Source organism: Pollachius pollachius (genome assembly GCF_949987615.1).
Source record: "Pollachius pollachius genome assembly, chromosome: 14".
Taxonomy (NCBI): Eukaryota; Metazoa; Chordata; class Actinopteri; order Gadiformes; family Gadidae; genus Pollachius; species Pollachius pollachius.
In genome coordinates this window covers 6,095,230-6,115,229 of record NC_136947.1, presented here as the reverse complement: position 1 = coordinate 6,115,229, position 20,000 = coordinate 6,095,230, and the positions used below count along the sequence as shown (strand labels likewise).

The 20,000-nt window shown below is 46.6% G+C and overlaps 2 protein-coding genes across 5 annotated transcripts in view; both read left to right on the top strand.

Moving 5' to 3' along the window:
* Positions 1–11,132, top strand: part of dspa (desmoplakin a) — a 21,836-nt gene extending 10,704 nt beyond the window's left edge. The window contains exons 14-24 of one of the 2 annotated variants that reach the window (XM_079750185.1): positions 57–243; positions 407–660; positions 1,607–1,788; positions 2,425–2,563; positions 2,851–3,044; positions 3,529–3,691; positions 4,173–4,256; positions 4,401–4,508; positions 4,837–4,935; positions 5,100–6,914; positions 7,341–11,132. In XM_079750185.1, the coding sequence (XP_079606311.1) occupies positions 57–243; positions 407–660; positions 1,607–1,788; positions 2,425–2,563; positions 2,851–3,044; positions 3,529–3,691; positions 4,173–4,256; positions 4,401–4,508; positions 4,837–4,935; positions 5,100–6,914; positions 7,341–10,580 (6,465 nt within the window). In that variant the 3' untranslated portion in view covers positions 10,581–11,132. The remainder of the gene's footprint in view (positions 1–56; positions 244–406; positions 661–1,606; positions 1,789–2,424; positions 2,564–2,850; positions 3,045–3,528; positions 3,692–4,172; positions 4,257–4,400; positions 4,509–4,836; positions 4,936–5,099; positions 6,915–7,340) is intronic. The other variant, XM_079750186.1, reaches the window with a different exon arrangement.
* Positions 11,133–12,128: 996 nt separating this feature from the next.
* The window catches only part of tns3 (tensin 3), a 36,655-nt gene continuing 28,783 nt past the window's right edge, over positions 12,129–20,000 (top strand). For all 3 annotated transcript variants that reach the window (XM_079750190.1, XM_079750189.1, XM_079750188.1), the window contains exons 1-4: positions 12,129–12,525; positions 18,985–19,153; positions 19,508–19,558; positions 19,868–19,990. In XM_079750190.1, the coding sequence (XP_079606316.1) occupies positions 19,004–19,153; positions 19,508–19,558; positions 19,868–19,990 (324 nt within the window). In that variant the 5' untranslated portion in view covers positions 12,129–12,525; positions 18,985–19,003. The remainder of the gene's footprint in view (positions 12,526–18,984; positions 19,154–19,507; positions 19,559–19,867; positions 19,991–20,000) is intronic.

Genomic DNA, 20,000 nt, shown 5'->3' with positions numbered 1-20,000 from the left:
CTTGCCTTTCTCTCTCTCTCTCTCTCTCTCCATCCCCTGACCGTTCATATACACAGCTGTCCAAGATGCGTCCCGATGAGTACCGGAGCGTGATCAAGCGCCTGGAGACCCACTACCAGGAGTTCCTGCGCACCAGCCAGGGCTCCGAGCTGTTCGGCGAGGAGGAACAGAAGAACATCAAGGGGCAGTTTGCCTTCGCCCAGAACCACTACGACGGCCTCATCGTCCAGCTGCCCACCTACAGTGAGAACTGCAAAACGCTAAATGAACCAGAGAAACGGGGCAAAAAACAAAGCAAATTGCGAAAATGCATAATGCAAATGATCAAACGCGTCCTACTTGACTAAAGCGAACGTTAAAGAATCAAGACGATGAATCAAAAACCCCCTCTTGTTCACGTCCTCAGCTCCAGCCCCGCCTCAAGTGGTCCCCGTGGTGAAGCCGACCGTATCGTCCACGACGGAGACGGTCAAAGTTGTGAAGATCACCACCCCGCCTCCCGCCCCGGCCCCCAGCACCCTGAGCCTCACCCTGCTCAACGACCTGGACGCCCTTCGCCGGAGGCTGGAGGTCACCGAGAGCACCCTCACCTTCCACCTCCACCTGCCCCTGGGGGAGAACGGCGTGCGCGAGTGCTCCCTGCACCTCCAGGAGCTGCAGGTGGGTCACCTCTCCCGCCGCGGCGCCCCGCGGTGGCCTTATGGACCGGCGGTGATTGTTCGTTCATTACTGGTTGTCTTGGGGTCGATTGGTGGAGCACGCCGTTGACCTTGCTAAAGGTTTAACGGTTCGATAGCCACCATCGCACACTAATTGTATACAGTCATTGTATTGCATGGTGCGTCGGTGCAAAGCGGTCTACCCGGCATAGCCCATCAAATGATACATACAGTCCCTTCACTTACTTTCATTTGCCAATGACCATCCCCTTCCCCCTGAGCATTTCAATGCTCAGGGGCACCGCCTAAAGAAAGTAGGGGAGGGAGTCACAGCGTACCTCACGATGCGATACGATATGCGTTACATGGCCCACGATACCGGTAACATCGCAATACAGCGATAATGCGATAATCAATATATTGTGAGACAATCCTATAACGATACATAAAAATACATGTCTACTACGGATACAAAATGACAGTGAAAAGGTAAAGTGCTGGATTTCTGTCTTTATTCATGGTCCAAACTGAGTTCTTCGGATACTCCTGTGGCTAGTTAACTTCAGTTCAGGTTTCCCTCATTCATGTGTTGAGCGCCACCTGGAGGAGCAATGAAATGGTGACGCTGGGAGCAGGGAATTCTTTTTAGAAACTTTAGAGCGCCTTATTTTATTAATTAAAAGATCTATATTTGGCACGGCCCGTTCTGTATAACTCTTCATGAATAAAGCATAAAAATGCAATAATAAATCAAAAAATTATAATTTTAATCAAAACAAAACCAAAATTATAAAAAAAAAAGTATCTATGTTTTGTGCCAGTGTGTCAATTCTCGTACCACACAAAGAAGAGCGATGATGTGTCGCATATCAATATTTTGTCCCACCGCTCATAGTGAGTGTACTCGTTTGAGGGGAATCATTCATTCTATGTGCTGCGGTTGCCAGGTGGTGACTAAGGACCTGGACGCCCTCCACGACGAGTACATCCGTCTGAGGGAGAGGATCCTGAAGCAGCTGGATGGGATCCCTGCCGACTCAGAGCAGGCCAAGTACCTGCGCTCTCAGCTGGATTACATCAACGTGAGGATCAGGGACCTGCAAGGCCTGAACAACTCTTACTTCAACAGGTGAAGTCATCCACCTTTTAAACCTTCTTCAATCTTTATATGGATGGAGACTGAGCATAGAGCCCGAGGCAGAAAGCCGTTGTCGGGACGCACGTAGAAATATGTTTTGCAGGGAAACAAGTGTACAAGCAATTCAGAATAGTCTCTCTCTCAACTGAAGAATTTGGGATATTTTTTTTAAATTACATAAAATTACCAGAAAATGATCAACAGTGTTTCAATGCCAGCATAATAACCATGATTGTAGTCAGAGGAAGGCCGGGTGCATAACAGGAAACACAGTCTCCCTGTACTTTCTTATCTACCAGAACACTGTTTGTCATCATTTGGGCCATTTGCTACGCGAGTGGTTTCAGCTGCGACCTTATCAGTCTCCAAAAAAAGGATAAAAAAATTATTGCATTAAGTATTTCTGGATCATTATGTTCAGATTTCCGTTACACTTGTGCTACAAAAAGGAACCGAAATTCGCTCGCCGTGTGATCTGGGCTTAAGAATAAGAGTTCTTCCTTTAAGTGTGGCCTTCTGTGTGCTCCAGACCTCCTCAACCAGGCCTTAACGTAACCTAAAGTGAAGGATGATGTAGTCACTAAGGTTGCTGTGTCATTGATTGTAATTTTGTCGTGTTGTGTGCAGGCTGTCCTGCCTGAAAGGCGTGCTGCAGAACATGACCCAGGTCCAAGATGTGGTGCAGATGAATGAGGTGATGCTGACGGAGAAGGACACCACCTCCCTTGACACCCGCGAGGTGGACGAGTACCGAACCACCCTTAAGGTTTGTGTTTTCATGTTCTGCAGAATCTCAGATCTGACAAATACAAATATTTATTGCAGCTATTATCTAAGATGAGATAATGTTGTGTTATACACATGTTCAAACAGTGTTGGTATTTTAGGGTTCATTCTGCAATTATTCCATGAAGTTATTTTCTATTTCCCACTAGTGATGATATAGTATCATGTTTGTTTCATAAAAAATGCTTTAGAGATAAATGTAAACCATAAAGCGTTCAAATGAAAGGGTGTATTTTGAACGGCACTGTTATTCATGCGGCCCAATAGCAAATGAAGCTGGATCTGGACCAGAAGAGAGACCTTCTCTCTGTCATGGACTCTGAACTGGCCTCAGCAGTGCAGTACAACAGCCAGATCTCCCAGAACTTCCACAAGTGTGATGTGGATCTGACCAAGTACGCTGAGCAGGTGGGGCAGCTTAACGACCGCTGGAGCCGCATCCGGGCTCAGATTGAGAGAAGGTAAGGTTATAAATTATTATTATTATTATTATTATTATTATTATTATTTATAAATTATTAAAAAATATTGTCTATAAATTAAAGTAATAATAATAATAATAACAAAAACAACACATTTATTAATCAACAATAACAAATAATAATCATAGTTATTATTATTGTTATTATTATTATTATCTTTATTATTATTTTAGAATAGTGTGTGATAGAAACAAGATTGACACGACAAGATGGAAAAACATAAACAGCCCCACATCAACATAAATACAATTCACCACACACCCTTGGACAAAATGTCTGACACAGAGACTGTACAAAATGGCCTTGAGATGGCGTTGAAACCCAGCCACATCCTAGACAACCACCTGCGTGCTTACATCCTCTTTTCTCCAGTCAGAAAGAGCCCTAAAAATACTTCCACCACCCACGCCTTCATTTCCTCTTCCGCACGCTCTTTCCTCCTCCTCCCCCCTCCCCCCCAAAGATTGTGGGACCTGGAGAAGCAGGACAAGGAGCTCAGACATTACCAAAAGACCAGCGGTAACCTGGAGACATGGATAGACAATACCCGGATACGGCAGGACAGCCTACAGACGGTCAAGTTCACCGACATCCAGGCTCTGATGGATCACCTCAACCAGCAGAAGGCATGTTGTTTCCGCTCAACACAGTCACACCGAATCACACAGTGCTGCTGGATTGAAGACATTGACTTTACAGTTATTATGAGCTCATTTATTTGTTTTGATATTTTTCGTATTCTTTTTCGAACTCGTTAAAGATACTTTTGACGGTAAAACTAAAATTCTATGAGATCAATGATTAGTATAACTACATATTGGAAGATGTCCCTGTATGTATACTTGGGATTTATTTGGAAATCGTCCGAGACAAAACTCAAAAACAATTGAGATGGCAAATGTAATCCCTTGACAAACCAAAATATTTAAAGAACTGAGTTATTATTGTTATTATTGACCGCTATCTTACTGCCAATGTACATTCTCATTACTGTAAGTAAGATGACAGAGGATGAAAGATATAGTTGTGCTACAAGGAACTCGATATGCTTAAAATGACATCAGCTACCATGAGTCTATCCTTAATGATCTATCTCTTTTTGCGCAGGTGCTTTATAATGAAATCAAAGGAAAGCAAGAGAAAGTGGAAGATGTTCAGAAGGACGCAGAGATCTGTGCTTCTTCCATTAAGGTTAGTATCGATGTACACACACTTTACGCAAAATATATATATTAAAAGAGATTTAAATTGGTTGTCACTATGCCCCTGATGGTACAGTAGGCCTATGGAGTTGTAATTGTGTGTAACTGTATATCCCTTGTTGTGTCCGTGCAGGACTATGAGCTACAGCTGGCCTCATACAGTGCAGGTCTGGAGACTTTGCTCCACGTTCCCATCAAGAGAACAATGCTGAAGAGCCCTGCCTCTACAGTCAGGCAAGAGGTAGGAGATCCTTTGATCCAGCATCAGTTTAACGTTACCCATCAACAAGGGGCTGATTTGTTAGCTATTGGTTATAGAGAATTTACCAAATGTTTTCTGTCATGTAGTAGTGTGTATTTGCTAGCAAGATGTGGTGTGTCGAAACACTGTTGGCTATTTGGGTGTTACCATCGCCAAATTAATATCCTGTGCAATGACTAAATCACATTGCTGAACTGTACACTTTCACATTGTGTACAGTGTACCCTGTCATTTGCATGGCATTAACTTGTGTTCTTGGGAATTTGGGTAAGCCAATACTTATCATCCGATGTTTGTTTTTACTAAGGCGACATTGCTTCACTCGAGCTACGTGGAACTCCTGACACGCTCCGGTGACTACCATAAGTTTCTAGGAGAGATGCTCAAGAGCATGGAAGAGCTGAAGGTAAGGCTCATTCGTGCTCCCAACGTCATGCCTTTGTTCTCAACACAAGTCTTTGAACAAAAATGAGACGTTAATATTTGATTGCACACAATTTCTAAATAGAGAATTCTTTTTGTTCGGTGAAAACGGCTCTAGTGACTTGCTCTACTTTGTGACCCCACCAGATGAGGAACACCAAGATTGAGCTCCTGGAGGAAGAACTGAGACGTCTGAAGGAGTCCTTCCAGGACCGCAACCACAAGAACCAGTCTCTGGAGGACGCACTGGCCCGCTATAAGCTGGAGCTCAATCAGTCCAAGGAGAAACTCATCTCTCTGGAAGAGGTGAAGATGACCTCAGCGATCCAGGTCAGCGCGACCAGGGAGAGTCTGGACAGCACCCAAAACCAGCTAAAGGATCTCAAAGACAAGCTGTCCCGGCTCCAGTACCAGCTGGACGAAGAGGTGCGCAAGAGGAGGCTTGCTGAAGAACGTTACAACAGTCAGCAGGAGGAGTATGAGTCTGCCGTGCGCCGCAGGCAGAAGGAGCTAGAGGAGGTGAACTGGTCAAAGATTGACCTTGAGAAGTTGGTGAAAGACAAGGAACGTGAACTAGAAAGGCTGAAGATACAGCTGGAGGAGGAGGCGGCGCGCCGCCGCGGGGCCGAGTCGGAGATGTCAAAGGTAAGAACACAGCACAAGCAGGAGGTTAGTCAACTCAGACAGACCTTTGAGACGGAGATCCACGTCACCAAGACGTCCGTGCAGCTGTCCTCGCAGCAAAAGGAGGAAGATGCCGCTGAGGCCCGACTGATATGTGACCGACTCACCGAGGAGAAGAGGGACCTAGAGGAGGAGCTGAGGAGACTCAGGCTGTCCATAGCCCAGAGAGATGAGCAGAAGGGCAAGGCAGAACAGGAAGTCGTCCAGCAGAGGGAAATGATGACCGAGGAGATTAGGAGGCGTAGCGAGATAGAGGTGCAGCTGAGAACCCTGGTCCAGAGGAGTGGAGAGGATGACCTCAGGCTAAAGGAGGCACATAGCAGCAAGCAGGAGTTGACCAGAAAGATCAGTCTCCTCAAGCAGAGCCTGCAGGAGGAAGAGAGTAAGAGGAGAAGCTTTGAGATGGAGATCAGTCAGTTGAGGGAGGTCCAGACTGAACTTCAGATGAAAAACAAGGCGCATATCGACGCAATGAACAAGCTCCAGGCTTCGGAGCAGGAGAGATCTGTCATCCACCTGCAGCTGGAGAAAACAACCAGTTCAAAAACTCAAGCGGAGCAGAGTGCAGCCAGGCTGCAGAGCCATACCCAGGAATTGCAGTGCGCACTGGACAACATGGAGTCCCAGCTGCAGAAGCAGAAGATGGCTTACCAGGAGGAGTTCACCTGCAGAAAGAGGCTTGACGCCGAGCTCGAGAGGATGAAGAACTCCTGCCGAGAGCACACCACAACCATTGCCAGCCTGCGAAGCATTCAAGAGGAGGCGTCCAATTGTGAGAGAAGATATAGCATGGACGTCAAGACCATGCAGGAGGCCCTAGATAAGAGCGTCCGGGATTTGAGGCTCACCAACGAAAAACTAAACCAGATGGCGGAAGAGCTAAAGCAAGTGAAGCAGCAGCTGCTGCAGGAACAGAGCCGTTACCGTGAGCTCAACCAGAGGAGTGAGAGCCTGTATAAGACCATTGAGGAGAAGACCCGCCTGCTAAATGAAAGCACGGCGGAGGCCAATAGGCTGAAGAGCCAGACCCAGAGCATCACCAAAGAGAGGCTGAGACTGGAAGAGGAGCTGAGGACCACGAAGCAGGACAGAGATGACCTGAGGGCAAACACAGAGAGTGTAGACGAAGAGAGTCGCAACCAGATCAGGGCTTTACATTTACAGCTCCAGAGCAGCAGCAAGAGAACCATGGAACTAGAGGCTTTCATCAATGACCTGACCAAGGAGAGAGAAAAACTTAAGTTGGAAATAGACAAAATCCAAAAGCAATCCATTGAGGTATACTTGCGCTGAGGAATAATCCTAGTTTTTTTAACTAGTTTTGTTCTCTCTTGCATGCCTAGGTATAAGGAATTAATATTGCTTCACAAAATGCAAAATTTGCTTCCCATTTTCAAAATATGATTTATTTTGAATAATCTGGGCCATCAACCAATCATTAACTGCACTTACTAAAAGAAGCCATCACCTGCCATATAACTGCATACTAATTTAATTTAATACTAAGGTGAATGCAAAATATCATGATCATGTCCTTTTGTATTTGCATTGCATGTCCTTTTTTGTAATTCAAAAGGTATAAATAACTTGCTTTCATACTGTTTTCTACGCCTTTACACAAGGGAATGGGGAATTATTAAGTGAAATGAAATCCTTTAAATTGGAAATCTGAACTGTAAATGTGTTTTGCTTATGTCTCCACAGACATCAATGATGATTCACGAATCCAAAAGCTCCTTCACTGAGCTGAAGCAAGAGAAGGAGGGTCTGCTGAGCAAGATGAAAATGATGGAGCAAGACAAAATACGCCAGCAGCGTATTGAGGAGGAGCTCACCCGCATTAAACTCTCACTGGAGACGGAGCTCCGCAACAAGCAGCGCCTGACAGAGGAAAACACTTCTGTGCGCAAAGATCTGGCCTATTTCAAGAGCCAGTATGAGCTGAGGGACAGCGAGAAGAGGCAGGGAGACTCTGACCGGGACAGGGCTGATCGAGAAAGGGCTTCCCTGAAGAGCGAGGTGGAGAGGCTGACGAGGGAGCTGAGGACCCTTGAGGAGACATACAAGAGTCAGCGGCTGATCTCTGAAAAGGAGTCCAGGGAGATGACTTTGAGGAGACAGACACTGGAGAAAGAGATACTGATGTTGCAACAGAGACCCTGCTCGCTAACCAGACAGACCCAGACATCCGAGAAGGTTTCAACAATAGATCCATCCAAGTTGTTGTTTGACGGAGTGCGCCGCAAAGTTACAGCCCACCAGCTCTGCGACTGCGGTATAATCAGCAAATCAACTCTAGAAATGCTTCTCAGTGGCAGGAAGACAGTAGAAGAGGTTGCTGTGGACATCCAGCTGAGTCTGAAGGGTACTGGTATCATTGCTGGCATGACAAGAGGTGCCCAGGGCAAAATGCCCTTCACAGAAGCCAAAACCAAAGGTCAACTCAGCCCAGAGTGTGCCCTAATGCTATTGGAGTCCCAAGCTGCAACTGGCTATATCGTGGACCCAGCATTCAACGATAAGATGCCTGTGGATACTGCTTGCACCAGAGGACTTGTAGATGCAGAAGATAGAGATGTTTTACTGACTGCTGAAGCAGCCAGCACAGGATTCAAAGATCCATTCAGTGGCAAGTTGCTGTCTGTTGGTCAGGTTCTAAAACAGGGTCGCATTGACAAGCAGACTGCAATTCGTTTGCTTCAAGCTCAGGAGTCTGTTGGCGGTATCATTGACCCAGTACTTGGCGTGTTCCTGCCCAAAGATCTGGCTTTGGACCGCAACCTTATTGACGAGGACCTCTACGTGACTCTGAACAAGAAGCCTGCCTGTTACCTGGATCCAACTTCAGGGAATAAGATAAGCTATAGTGATTTGAAGTTGAAGTGTAAAATCGATTCTGTCTCTGGCCTTCTTCTACTCCCTGGCGAAAAAGAAAAGAAAAGCATGACTGTGAAGGGGCTTCGGGGTGAAGTTACCATGACAGAGTTGGTTGCCTCCGAGCTTCTGAGTACGGCTGACCTGGAGAAAGTTAACCAGGGCACCCTCACTAGCCAAGATATTGAAGACAGACTGAAGAACTACCTTTACGGCTCTTCCTGCATTGCAGGGATCTATGACGAGGCCAAAGACAGAACCATGCCCTTCTACATGGCCATGAAAGAAGGCTTGATCATGAGAGGCACCACCCTCGAGCTTCTTGAGGCCCAGGCTGCCTCTGGTTTCATGATTGATCCGGTCAACAATGTTTTCCTGACGGTAGAGGAGGCAGTTAAGAGAGGTGTGGTTGGGAATGAGTTCAAAAAGAAGCTGATATCTGCAGAGAAGGCTGTCGTTGGATACACAGATCCAGAAACCGGGAATACAATCTCCCTTTTCCAGGCCATTGACAAAGATCTAATTGAAAAGGGCCATGGAATTCGTCTGCTGGAGGCACAAATTGCAAGTGGTGGGATTATTGACCCGAAAGAGAGCCATCGTATTGAAGTTGGTGTGGCCTACAGAAGGGGCTACTTCAACGAAGAGATGAACGAGATCTTAACCTATGAAGGAGACGACACAAAAGGCTTCTTTGACCCCAACACCAAGGAGAACTTGACGTATCTTCAGCTAAAGGAAAGGTGCATCAAAGATCCCAAAACAGGTCTATTGCTCCTGGCACTGAGAGACAAGAGCAAGAAGACCAAGGATTTGAGCGAGAGCCGCAAAAACGTGCTCCGGAAGAGAAGGGTGGTGATTGTGGACCCTGACACAGGGTTGGAGATGTCCGTAAGGGAGGCCTACCACCGGGAGCTGATTGACTACGACACCTTCCTTGACCTGTCAGAGCAGGAGTGCGAGTGGGAGGAGATCACGGTCAAGGGAGAAAACGGATCCGTCCGCGTGGTGCTGGTGGATAAGAAAACAGGAACTCAGTACGACATCAATGAGTACCTGGAACGTGGTGCAATCGACCAAGCTTCCTTGGACAAGTACCGCAGTGGAAACATCACTCTAACCGAGTTTGCTGACCTCATAACTCAAAAAAGCAGTAGTCGAGAGATGAGCATTACAGCCAGCACGGCTGCTGATGTGGCCACCTGTACCAGCCCCACCCAGGCCAGGCCGTCCTCTCCAACAGTCCGCAAGCGCTTCAACAGCATCTCCATCACCCTCTCTCCAGCTGAGATGTTCGATGACCTAAGCCCCGTGGGAGCAATATTTGACACAGAGACCCTGGAAAAGATCACCATTTCGGAGGGCTGCAGAAGAGGCATAGTCGACAACATCACTGCACAGAGGCTGCTGGAGGCTCAGGCCAGCACAGGGGGAATTATCAACCCTTCTACTAGCCAGCGGCTTTCTCTCCAGGATGCGGTCCATCAGTCAATCATTGATGAAGATATGGCTCCCAAGCTGAAAGCCTCCCAGAAGGCCTTCACCGGCTTTGAGGACGTCAAGAGCAAAAGGAAGATGTCAGCTGCCGAGGCGATGAAGGAGAAATGGCTGCCTTACGAAGCTGGCCAAAGATTTCTAGAGTTCCAGTACCTGACAGGTGGCTTGCTGGAGCCTGGCTCCGGGCGGCGTATCTCTATCGAAGAGGCCATTCGCAGGAAGTGGCTGGACGGCCGAGAAGCCCAGAAGCTCCAGGATACACAGAACCACCAGAAGAACCTGACCTGTCCCAAAACCAAGCTGAAGATCTCCTACAAGCAGGCTATGGACGGCTGCATGGTGGAAGAGAGCAACGGCATGAAGATGCTCCAAGCCACCTCCATATCCTCCAAGGGGATCAGTAGCCCGTACAACGTGTCCAACCCGGGTTCCCGCTCCGGCTCTAGGCAGGGCTCCCGGGCCGGCTCCCGGGCCGGCTCCCGTAGGGGCAGTGTGGATTACTCATCGTCGTACTCCTTGAGTATCTCTTCTTCTTCTGTCAATAAATCCTTCAGCAATAGCTCTCTCTCTTAATATGCAACATCTGACTTAGGAGATGGCAAGAAGTCATTGAAGAGATTGTTTCATGTAGTTGCAATATCAATTGAGTAGATTTCCAGAGTTTCAAATGTGCTTTTTGCTACATAGTGGTAAAACTAAAGTTGGGCAATCTTTTTATCTTGTTTTGTTTTTTTCTATGTTGTATTTTAACCAATCTTATAATCCTGAATCACTCCTTCAATTTTTTTTAAAGTTGGGTTTCTATGTTTGTTTGGAGTTAAAATATTAGGGAATATATATTCATGCTATTGTACTAGACAATTGTTTTTTTATGTAATGTAGGAACGAAAACACATTTTGAACCTAGCCTTTTGTTATTTTTATGCAAATCTTTAAACTGCCAGCTATCTAACATTAATAATTGTTTAAACACATTGAGTCTACTTAGATGCTACTTTTGATACTACTCACAACTGTTAAAGTTTAACCTACTTAAAATGTATGAAAAATAAAAAGTTATTAAAATATCATTAAAAGAATGCACCAAACTTTTGCATAATGAAAATTAAAGATTTCTTAACATAATTTTGCATTTGGGTTATTTATTTATTTTATTTGTTTTTATTTAGAATTCCAGATTCTATAAATATATATATATATATATATATATATATATATATATATATATATATACATATATGTGTGTGTGTGTGTGTGTAGCTATTCCATACATCCGAGAATGCAACGATTGGCCCTGTTGCCTGCAATTAAATGCATATTTCTACCTATAGATGGTGCTAACTGTCAATCATTCATTTGGAAGCATGCCTGAAGAAGCTTGGCCCTCATGCATGTTTATAGGTCCCATGGCATAGAGCAACAAATAAAGTTAGCGGTAGGCTTTGAAGCCACATTTTAAATAAAGGCTGTTTCTATTATCATGTCATTAAAATACTCGCTACATTAAATACTATTTCAAATCAAAGTTTTACATATCTCTATTTAAATAATTAAACTAAGCACATAAATTCTGAAAAGCTAATTGTGTATTGCTCAGTTGACAACGATATAATCCGAGAAATTTAAAGGCTACAAGTGTTAAAGATTAACTACTAGTGGTTAGTACAGGTTTAGGCAAAGTAAAACATTATCGGCTCCATCCCAAACTAGAGTATTATGTAACCAAGCAGCATTCATTATTGCGGCTCTTTATAATTGAATGCCATATTCTCACTCATGTTATGAGATCTCACTCTTGTTCCACGTCTTGTGGGCCTAACCTAAATATAGTATATCGTAAAATAATTTGTAATGTAGGCCTAGTGCTATGATGGCTAATTTACGAGAGAGAGAGAGAGAGAGAGAGAGAGAGAGAGAGAGACAGAGAGAGACAGAGATGCAGAGAGAGAGAGAGAGAGAGAGAGAGAGAGAGAGAGAGACTACAGAAAAAAGAACGGGACGGGAGGAAAGAGTGAAAAGGGGCGGGGCCATGGGGGAGGACTATCCCATGCCAGGACTTGTGGTCGCCTCAGCGGCAGTCCTACTAGAGGAAGTTGTGTCGGCTCTGCTGGAAAGGGGGGCTTGGGGGTTGATGTAGCGGTGGTAGTGGTGGTAGAGCAGCAAGCAGAGGCAGCAACAGCACCAGCTCAGGAGAAGAGCAAAGTACTTCCATTTTAGCACCGATAGCGGGAGTGCAACTGAGCCATAGGCTGTGGGAGAGAACAGTGTTCACAGGGAGCCGGGACAAAGTGAGCCTCACAGGAGTTGTCGATGGGATCGCGAGCACATTCCAGCACGAGGAAAATGAGTCCCCCAGCCTTTGGGCAAGCCTGTGTGACGGGCCGAAGCGCTCTTTGACTGTGGACTTTATTGCATCCCTCTCACTGTCTCCTGTGCTTGCCACTCTCTTTACCACTGATTGACAAAGGGAATCAGTGAAAACACAAGGAATCAAGACTTCTGCATTCAGTGTAAAAAGGTAAGGTTTCGTATTTATACTTCTGAGGTCCGTTTTAAGAGTTTGTTGCTGAGCTTTTGGGCTCTCACTGTAATCTGCTGAAGTGTGCAGCCTTTATGTGACTTGTTGGTCTTTTGCAATGTAATTTATACTTTACTATTTCCAATATGCTCTTGAGGGAGTGCACAACAGCACACACACACACACACACGCACACACACACACACACACACACACACACACACACACACACACACACACACACACGCCTCTGCGTTCGTGTGCACGCACTTTAAGACCAAAGCAAGACTTTGAAGGCTTATAACATGGAGTCATTCAAACTGAACACGCTTTTATGTTTTCTTCTCAAACTCTATATAAGAATGGGCCTGTTACTTTATAGGTGTGAAGAATGGGCAAATCTATTCAGCACCTTTATGTCCCTCCTTTGATATGATGTTACCATGTAGTTGACATTCAGTCCCTGGTTAGTCTCCCTCTGTTCCCGTCCCTAATGTAAAACATCTGGGCTGATCCTAGCCCCTAATGCCGAGAAAAACAGGCCAAGGACCCCCCCCCCCCCCCCCCCCCAAAATAAATAAATAAATAAATAAATAACACAACAGAAGCACCAACAGAGGTGTAGACCGTTCTGCACTGAGACAACGGGAAGATGCCTTCTATACCCTGTTTGAGCTACAGCTGCTGCATGGTATTCGCAGCCCGGGGACTAATGCACTGCATTAGCCCCCGGGCTGGATCGCTCGGATCATCGGGGCTAATGCAGTGCTAATGCACTGCATTAGCACTGCATTAGCCCCGATGATCCGAGCGAGCCTTCCTTGCATCACAGCAGCCGACCCTGGCCCCCTTGTCTTTCACCTGCATTTCCCAGTCTCTCCCTATCTCCGCTTTGAATCTGAAAGCAGAAACACACCTGCATCCCCCCCCCCCCCCCCCCCACCCACACACCCACACACACACACACACACACACACACACACACACACACACACACACACACACACACACACACACACACACACACACACACACATCTCTCTTTCAAGCAACAGAACACCGTGCAGGTTGTTGTGAACATTTAGCGGTCTAAACTCTTTCAAGATTAGCCTTAATTACAGAGTTGGTTGGGACAGGAGAAACTTAACTGGCAATTATAGCTTTTTCTGCCTGGGTTTATTTTGCAAACGCCTGATAAGTCCAACACCCCCCTCCCGCCATCGTCTTACTCAATCTTTGACTTTGTGCGTTATCAATAACCGTCCCATGGTAGGCAAACAAATCAGTGTGTGAGAACTGGTCGTTGTGCACGTTGGGACCCAGCGGAAATGAGTCGGTTCTATGGCTCCTGGAGCTGTCTCACTGTGCTGATAACACAGGGCTAGTCACGCCGACAAAGGATTTATGAATGGATTGTGTCGTGGGTGGGTCCTGATAGCGTGGTTTGGACAGGTGGGTCTGGAGGGGGGGGGACTGTGTGTGTGTGTGTGTGTGTGTGTGTGTGTGTGTGTGTGTGTGTGTGTGTGAGTGTGTACTGTACAGCGGAACTCTGTGGTCTGGCGTCGGAGCCTTGAATGCTAGTAGACACGAGTACAGAACGCCATGAAATATCCCTTTGTCACATGCAGTGCCCCGGCGACTACATCACACAACATGTGTGAGTTATTAGAGAGGGGGGAGAGAGGGGAGAGAGAGAAAGAGACTGAATGGGGGGAGGAAAGGGCAAAGAAGAGGAAAAGAGTTTTTAAAAAAGAAGAAAAGAAAACGAGGGAGCGAGAGAGTGAGAGGGAAGCGTAACACACTCTGAAGCTCATTCCAATATGACCTTGGGATAGAAAAGGGGCTAATTAGGGAGCATTTAGGGAGCGATGGCGGGTGTGTACCCATTCACTCCGAGGCTGGTGTTCACTTTTATTCTTTATGTCCTTTCTAAAATATCTCATGAAAACAAGCCACTCTGCAACTATACGTTGCACTGCCAGGATGACTAAATAAACAGACTAAAATTACGCCCCGGCCTTCCGCGGCAACAGATTCTATGGTTTGTTGATTTCCTGTTCCTCGATGTCCAAAGTGCTGTCGGAGACACAAAAGACCGCCGCATGAAATGCATAAAACCCCATGACAGGAAACGGAGGGGCCCACGTCTGTGCCCGCGGCCTCCGTCGGCCAGGCCTGACGCCGGTTCACCATCGCCATGGCAGTATAATCTTGGAACTCGCAGGACGTACTCCTTAACATTCATCCCGAGCGTGCAAGGGGGCCCCTGACGTGGTTCTGAGCGGTGGGAGCTGATTGTTATCAGGACATCAGCCGGTCGTCCGAGCCCAGGGCCCCGTGGCTATGTACATCAGAGGCTCAAGCCACGTCTCGGAAGCTCTGCTAAACCGCAGCTCGGAGAATGTTTTCATCAGCATTGTTGAAACCACAGAGAACAGAACGGTATACGTCGGAGATACGGTGTGCTGTTCCTCCAAGCTCTTTCTGATCGCCTGACGCGGAGCAGCAGGGTAAAACATGGTTGGCATTTCACGGGTTCCCTGCAAAAACATTCCAGGGAACCAGCCTCCCTTGCACATGTACACACGCACACCCCCCCCCCCCCCCAAACCCAACCACCCTCACCCCTAACTCCCTTCCTTCAGAAAAAAACAGACTTCCTAAAGCCTTTATGGCCCTCTAGGTGTTACTCTAGGGGTGGAGGACAAACGGCTCTGGGAGATCATGAATCTGCCTGGTGATTTAGGCAGCGCTCAGGGACTCCCATGGAGAGAAAGGGGAGACTGCTGCTGGCAGATGCTTCCCTCTCACACCTCCTGGAGCACAGGTCTAGCCTGTTCGCTTGTCTGGGTGGGCCATGCACACACGTAACGGCCCCTTTTGACCCCCAGCGCCACCACAACAGGTTATGGAACAATACCGGCAGCCCCACAGGGGAATGTTCCTTTGACGCTCCAAATCCAGTTGGGATTGCCGCTTATTTTTCTTTCATATACTTTACAATGGCATTATAATAATAGGCATAATATTAGTCATCTAGGAAATAATTGATCATTGAATCATATTTCTGGATATTATGATGTACATATTATGATCCTTGTGGTAGCGCAGACTGCCACGAGGATTTCAAAATAAGTTATTAAGGAAAATGCAGAAATGGCCCAAGTTCACTTGACTTTATTGAAACTTGGTTCTAATGGATTCCTTTGTAAACTATATATAACTGTGATATAACTGTTATAGTTAAGGTATTTCATATCAGCATTCACCCTCCAATCTCGTTGACAAAATGTGACGCATTTTAGTCTTTCCTTTCTCTATAAATTTGAAGATTCACTTCTACCCCTAAAAAACCCCAAATAACAAAGTGGATAAACAGACTACCCACCCACACGCATGGAAGAGTCAGATGGAAAACCATCATAAGGGGAAGCCATGGCAGACGTGTAGCAACCGGTTCGAATAACACGTAAACAAAGCTAAATCAAAGAATTCATTCACCGTCCCAATTCCCCGAGTTCTATCACTGGAGACAAGCATGCAAGCCATCTGCCAGCGATTGTCACCACAGACGGCTCCCCAAAAAAAAGAGTGAAAACAAGTATGAGGTCACCGTTCACATGACTGAACCCAGCGCTCACAGAATGACCAGCGGCCATTCATTTTTGTGTTGTTGTGTGTGTGTGCTAAATGGCGGAACGGTACTTATCGCTGCTATTTAAGTCTGTCTTCACAATGTTGCCTGGTTATTTAATCTGGCTGCGCTCTCGGCGTGAAATGGAAGATTCCATGTGGGGTGTTGTGTGGCCAGGTGAGGGGTGGGGCTGTCTTTTGGCCTACATCAACACACCTCACTCCGACCTGTTCGCTGTCTTACCTCTGGTGGAGTTCAATTGTCCCGTGTTTTTTTGTTTGTTTTGTTAGAGTAAATGTGTATATTTGGATTATAATGTAATTGTATGTGAGGGATTTCAGGTGTGTGTGTGTGTGTGTGTGTGTGTGTGTGTGTGTGTGTGTGTGTGTGTGTGTCCTCCAGTTCTTACCTGGTAGGGAACCAGACACACCCTAATCCCCCAACATCCTGACCAACCAGACCTGTCGCAGCTTGCTTCACACAGTATAGACACCACAACCCCTTTTTCCCCTGAATCACCCATGCAGCCTCACTCCACCCCCACCCCCACCCTATACCCTCTGTCAGTCTTCACTCCCATGGGTGGGCTCCGGAGTGAGTTGACATCCTGGGCACTGCGTTTTCTTTTTTTTCTTTTCTTCGGCCTCTGTAGACAAACGCTGTGGTTTCTCAAAACCAGAGACAAAAGTAGTCACTGCAAATTAAAGATGAATTATCTTTTAACGGCGTGCCGGGGCAAGTCACCCGGTGTGTTTTTATGTGAAGGGAGGGCGTCGAGGAGAGGTCGTCTACTACTGGGGAAGGAGCTGCTGCCTAATAGCTCATACACGTTTTGGTTTGGCTTGGATTTGTGGACAGGTTATCCACAGGCTTAGGTTCATTGTTGTATATATAGAGCAATGATAGGTAAAGTATGTATTGCAGATGTGTGTGGATATATATATTGCTGTATCACCATAGCATTTAGATAATTGTCTGTCTGAATTGCAGTGAAGGTTAATAATTTCACTTTAAAAATGTGTCTTTCAAGTGAGGGATGTCTTTAAACTTATAGCATATGCACATTGACGCCCGAACAAATCAAAACAAACCAGGCGGTAGCCAAGATATAGCTTAGTATAGGCCTACAGTTCATTCAATGTTCAGTCTGAACACAATGTGTCAGTTATAGGTCTCTCTCCCTCACTCTCTCTCTCTCTTAGGGGCCCAGTGCTAAAACATCAGTCTCCCTTCCCATTCCGGGCCCTCACTGCAACAGAGACCCTCAGTGTATTGGCCAGTTCATTAACTTCCTCTTAGCAGACTACACCGCCCAGAGGAGTGTGTGTGTGTGTGTGTGTGTGTGTGTGTGTGTGTGTGTGTGTGTGTGTGTGTGTGTGTGTGTGTGTGTGTGTGTGTGTGACTCCGGGTGAGTGACAGCATGTGCAAGGTGGTCTTCGGGTGGAGGTAAGGGTATTCAGAGATTGATGTTGTTAATAGTGGGGTTAGAGTCTAGTTCACCCCCATTACCCATGCTCACCTCCTTCACCCATGCTCACACACACACACACACACACACACACACACACACACACACACACACACACACACACACACACACACACACACACACACACACACACACACACACACACACACAGCCTACAGCCCTATTTCCCCGGGTGATGACCTCCTCAGACACATGGTTCCTTTCATTCTGCTGTGAGGGCCGCTTAGAGCCACAGCTCATGCACCTCCTGCTTTATGGTTATTCTTCTTCAAAGTGTCCCCCCCCCCCTCCCAAACTCAATACAGACTTGGTGGGCGGAAGGCATTGTGTTCCCCATGAATGGATGAGCTCAGTCTAACAGATGATCAGAACAAACAATCAATGGTTGGTGACCCTTGAAGAGGACGCGTCACTGCTGTTTCGATGTAGTGTGTGTGTGTGTGTGTGTGTGTGTGTGTGTGTGTGTGTGTGTGTGTGTGTGTGTGTGTGTGTGTGTGTGTGTGTGTGTGTGTGTGTGTGTGTGTGTGTGTGTGTGTGTGTGTGTGTGTGTTTTAAAACAGATGGCTAACCCCAAAACAAAATGTATTTCATGTGGTTTTATTTATACTACTATCTAGAATCTTCTCGGTCTCATCATCACCGGTTCAGAAAGTAACCCTTTCTGACAGTTTAGTGGGTGCTGCTTGTTGTTCCGAGATCAGCATTAGCACAGAGCTTTAGCATTAGCACAGTGCTTCAGCGTTGGCACAGTGTTTCATCGTTAGCTCAGTGCTGTAGCATTAGCTCAGTGTGTGGGGCGGTCAGAAGGCAGTGACTTTGTTTGTCTTGTCTCTACACCAGCTGGCAAGTCAGAGCAACAGGGAGGTCAGCCCACAGATGACTGGATAAGAGTTTGTGTGGGGGGCATGTGGATAGCCGGTCTCATCCGGAATTAGAATCCATTTTCTCAAATTTCTTCTTCTATATTTGTGAACTCTACCCAATCTTCGCTCTTCAACACAATTGCATCTCAGAGCTGATTTTATTCTTAAATATACTACGTGTGATATTCCACCGACTCCATTACTGCTGTACAGCTAGGCTGTTTCTGGGTAAACAAAGAACTCTGTGTGTCGTTCAATGTGGAGTTGAGGTCGCACTCTAAAGATATCGGCGGGGAACATGAACACAATGAGAGGAGCTCGGGACTTTGACCGTTCAATATTGACAGCAGTGAAGTCACCGAGGCACACGGGGGGATAGTGTGGAGAGGGGAAACTTCCACACGGTTCAAATCTCAGCTTGCTCTCACAAAGTCCTTTCTTTGTACTTTGGTGTGTTTTTTTTTTCTGAACAGGAAACGTCACAAGTTCAGAATGGAGGAGGGATACGAGCTGGACCTGACCTACATCACGGAGCGTATCATCGCCGTGTCCTTCCCCAGGGCCTGCTCGGAGGAGATCTACGCACACAACCTGAAGGATGTGACACGCATGCTGAGGTCCAAGCACGCCGACAACTACCTGGTCAGTACTGGCCCGCTGGTGCCCCCCCCTCGCCCACCCAGGCAACTGAGACCGCGCTGTCAATCAAAAGTGTACAATTAAATAAATAGTGCCGAGGAAGATGTCGATTGTCTTTATCGTGATATTGATCGACGATGAGTCGCTGGTCATGAGCTCATGCATCACATAAGCCCCGCCCCCCTCCCCCTTGGTCCCGAGTTCAACAGCCATTGGCTTTTCAGATGCGTCTGCTCCGTCTGATTGGCCGAGCCGGTTTTGGTGTTTGTTTGTACTAATCTGATGAGTCTAAGGTTAACGAGAGGGGAGACGTTCACTGTGTTATCTCACCGGCTACTCTCTGTGTGTTTTCTCTAGACTATCAACCTGTCAGAGAGAAGAGCCGACCTGTCCAGAATTAACTCTAAGGTACTAAGGTCGGAGGCACGCTTAACTTTGACACCAGCCACAAGCATCCATGATGAGAATATCAACCCACTTACACACCGATAAAAAAATAAAATAATCATTAGCCTTCCCTTAGGTGGGCTGGGTGGACTTGCTGAGACTAGAATGGATATTATTGAACCATCTCTGTCTCACCAATCATGTGAATCACTAAATTAGTCACCGATGGGGTTACACATCAGCCACTGTGTAGAGATTGTGTGGGTGTATTTTTGTGTGTGTGTGTGCGTGCGTGTGTGTCATAACGTCTGTGTACGTATGTGATTGCAGACTCTGGACACGGGCTGGCCTGACCTGCACGCTCCGCCTCTGGATAAGATTTGCACCATCTGCAAGGCCATGGAGGGATGGCTGAACACTGACCCACTGCATGTGGTGGTAATCCACTGTAGGGTACGAACCC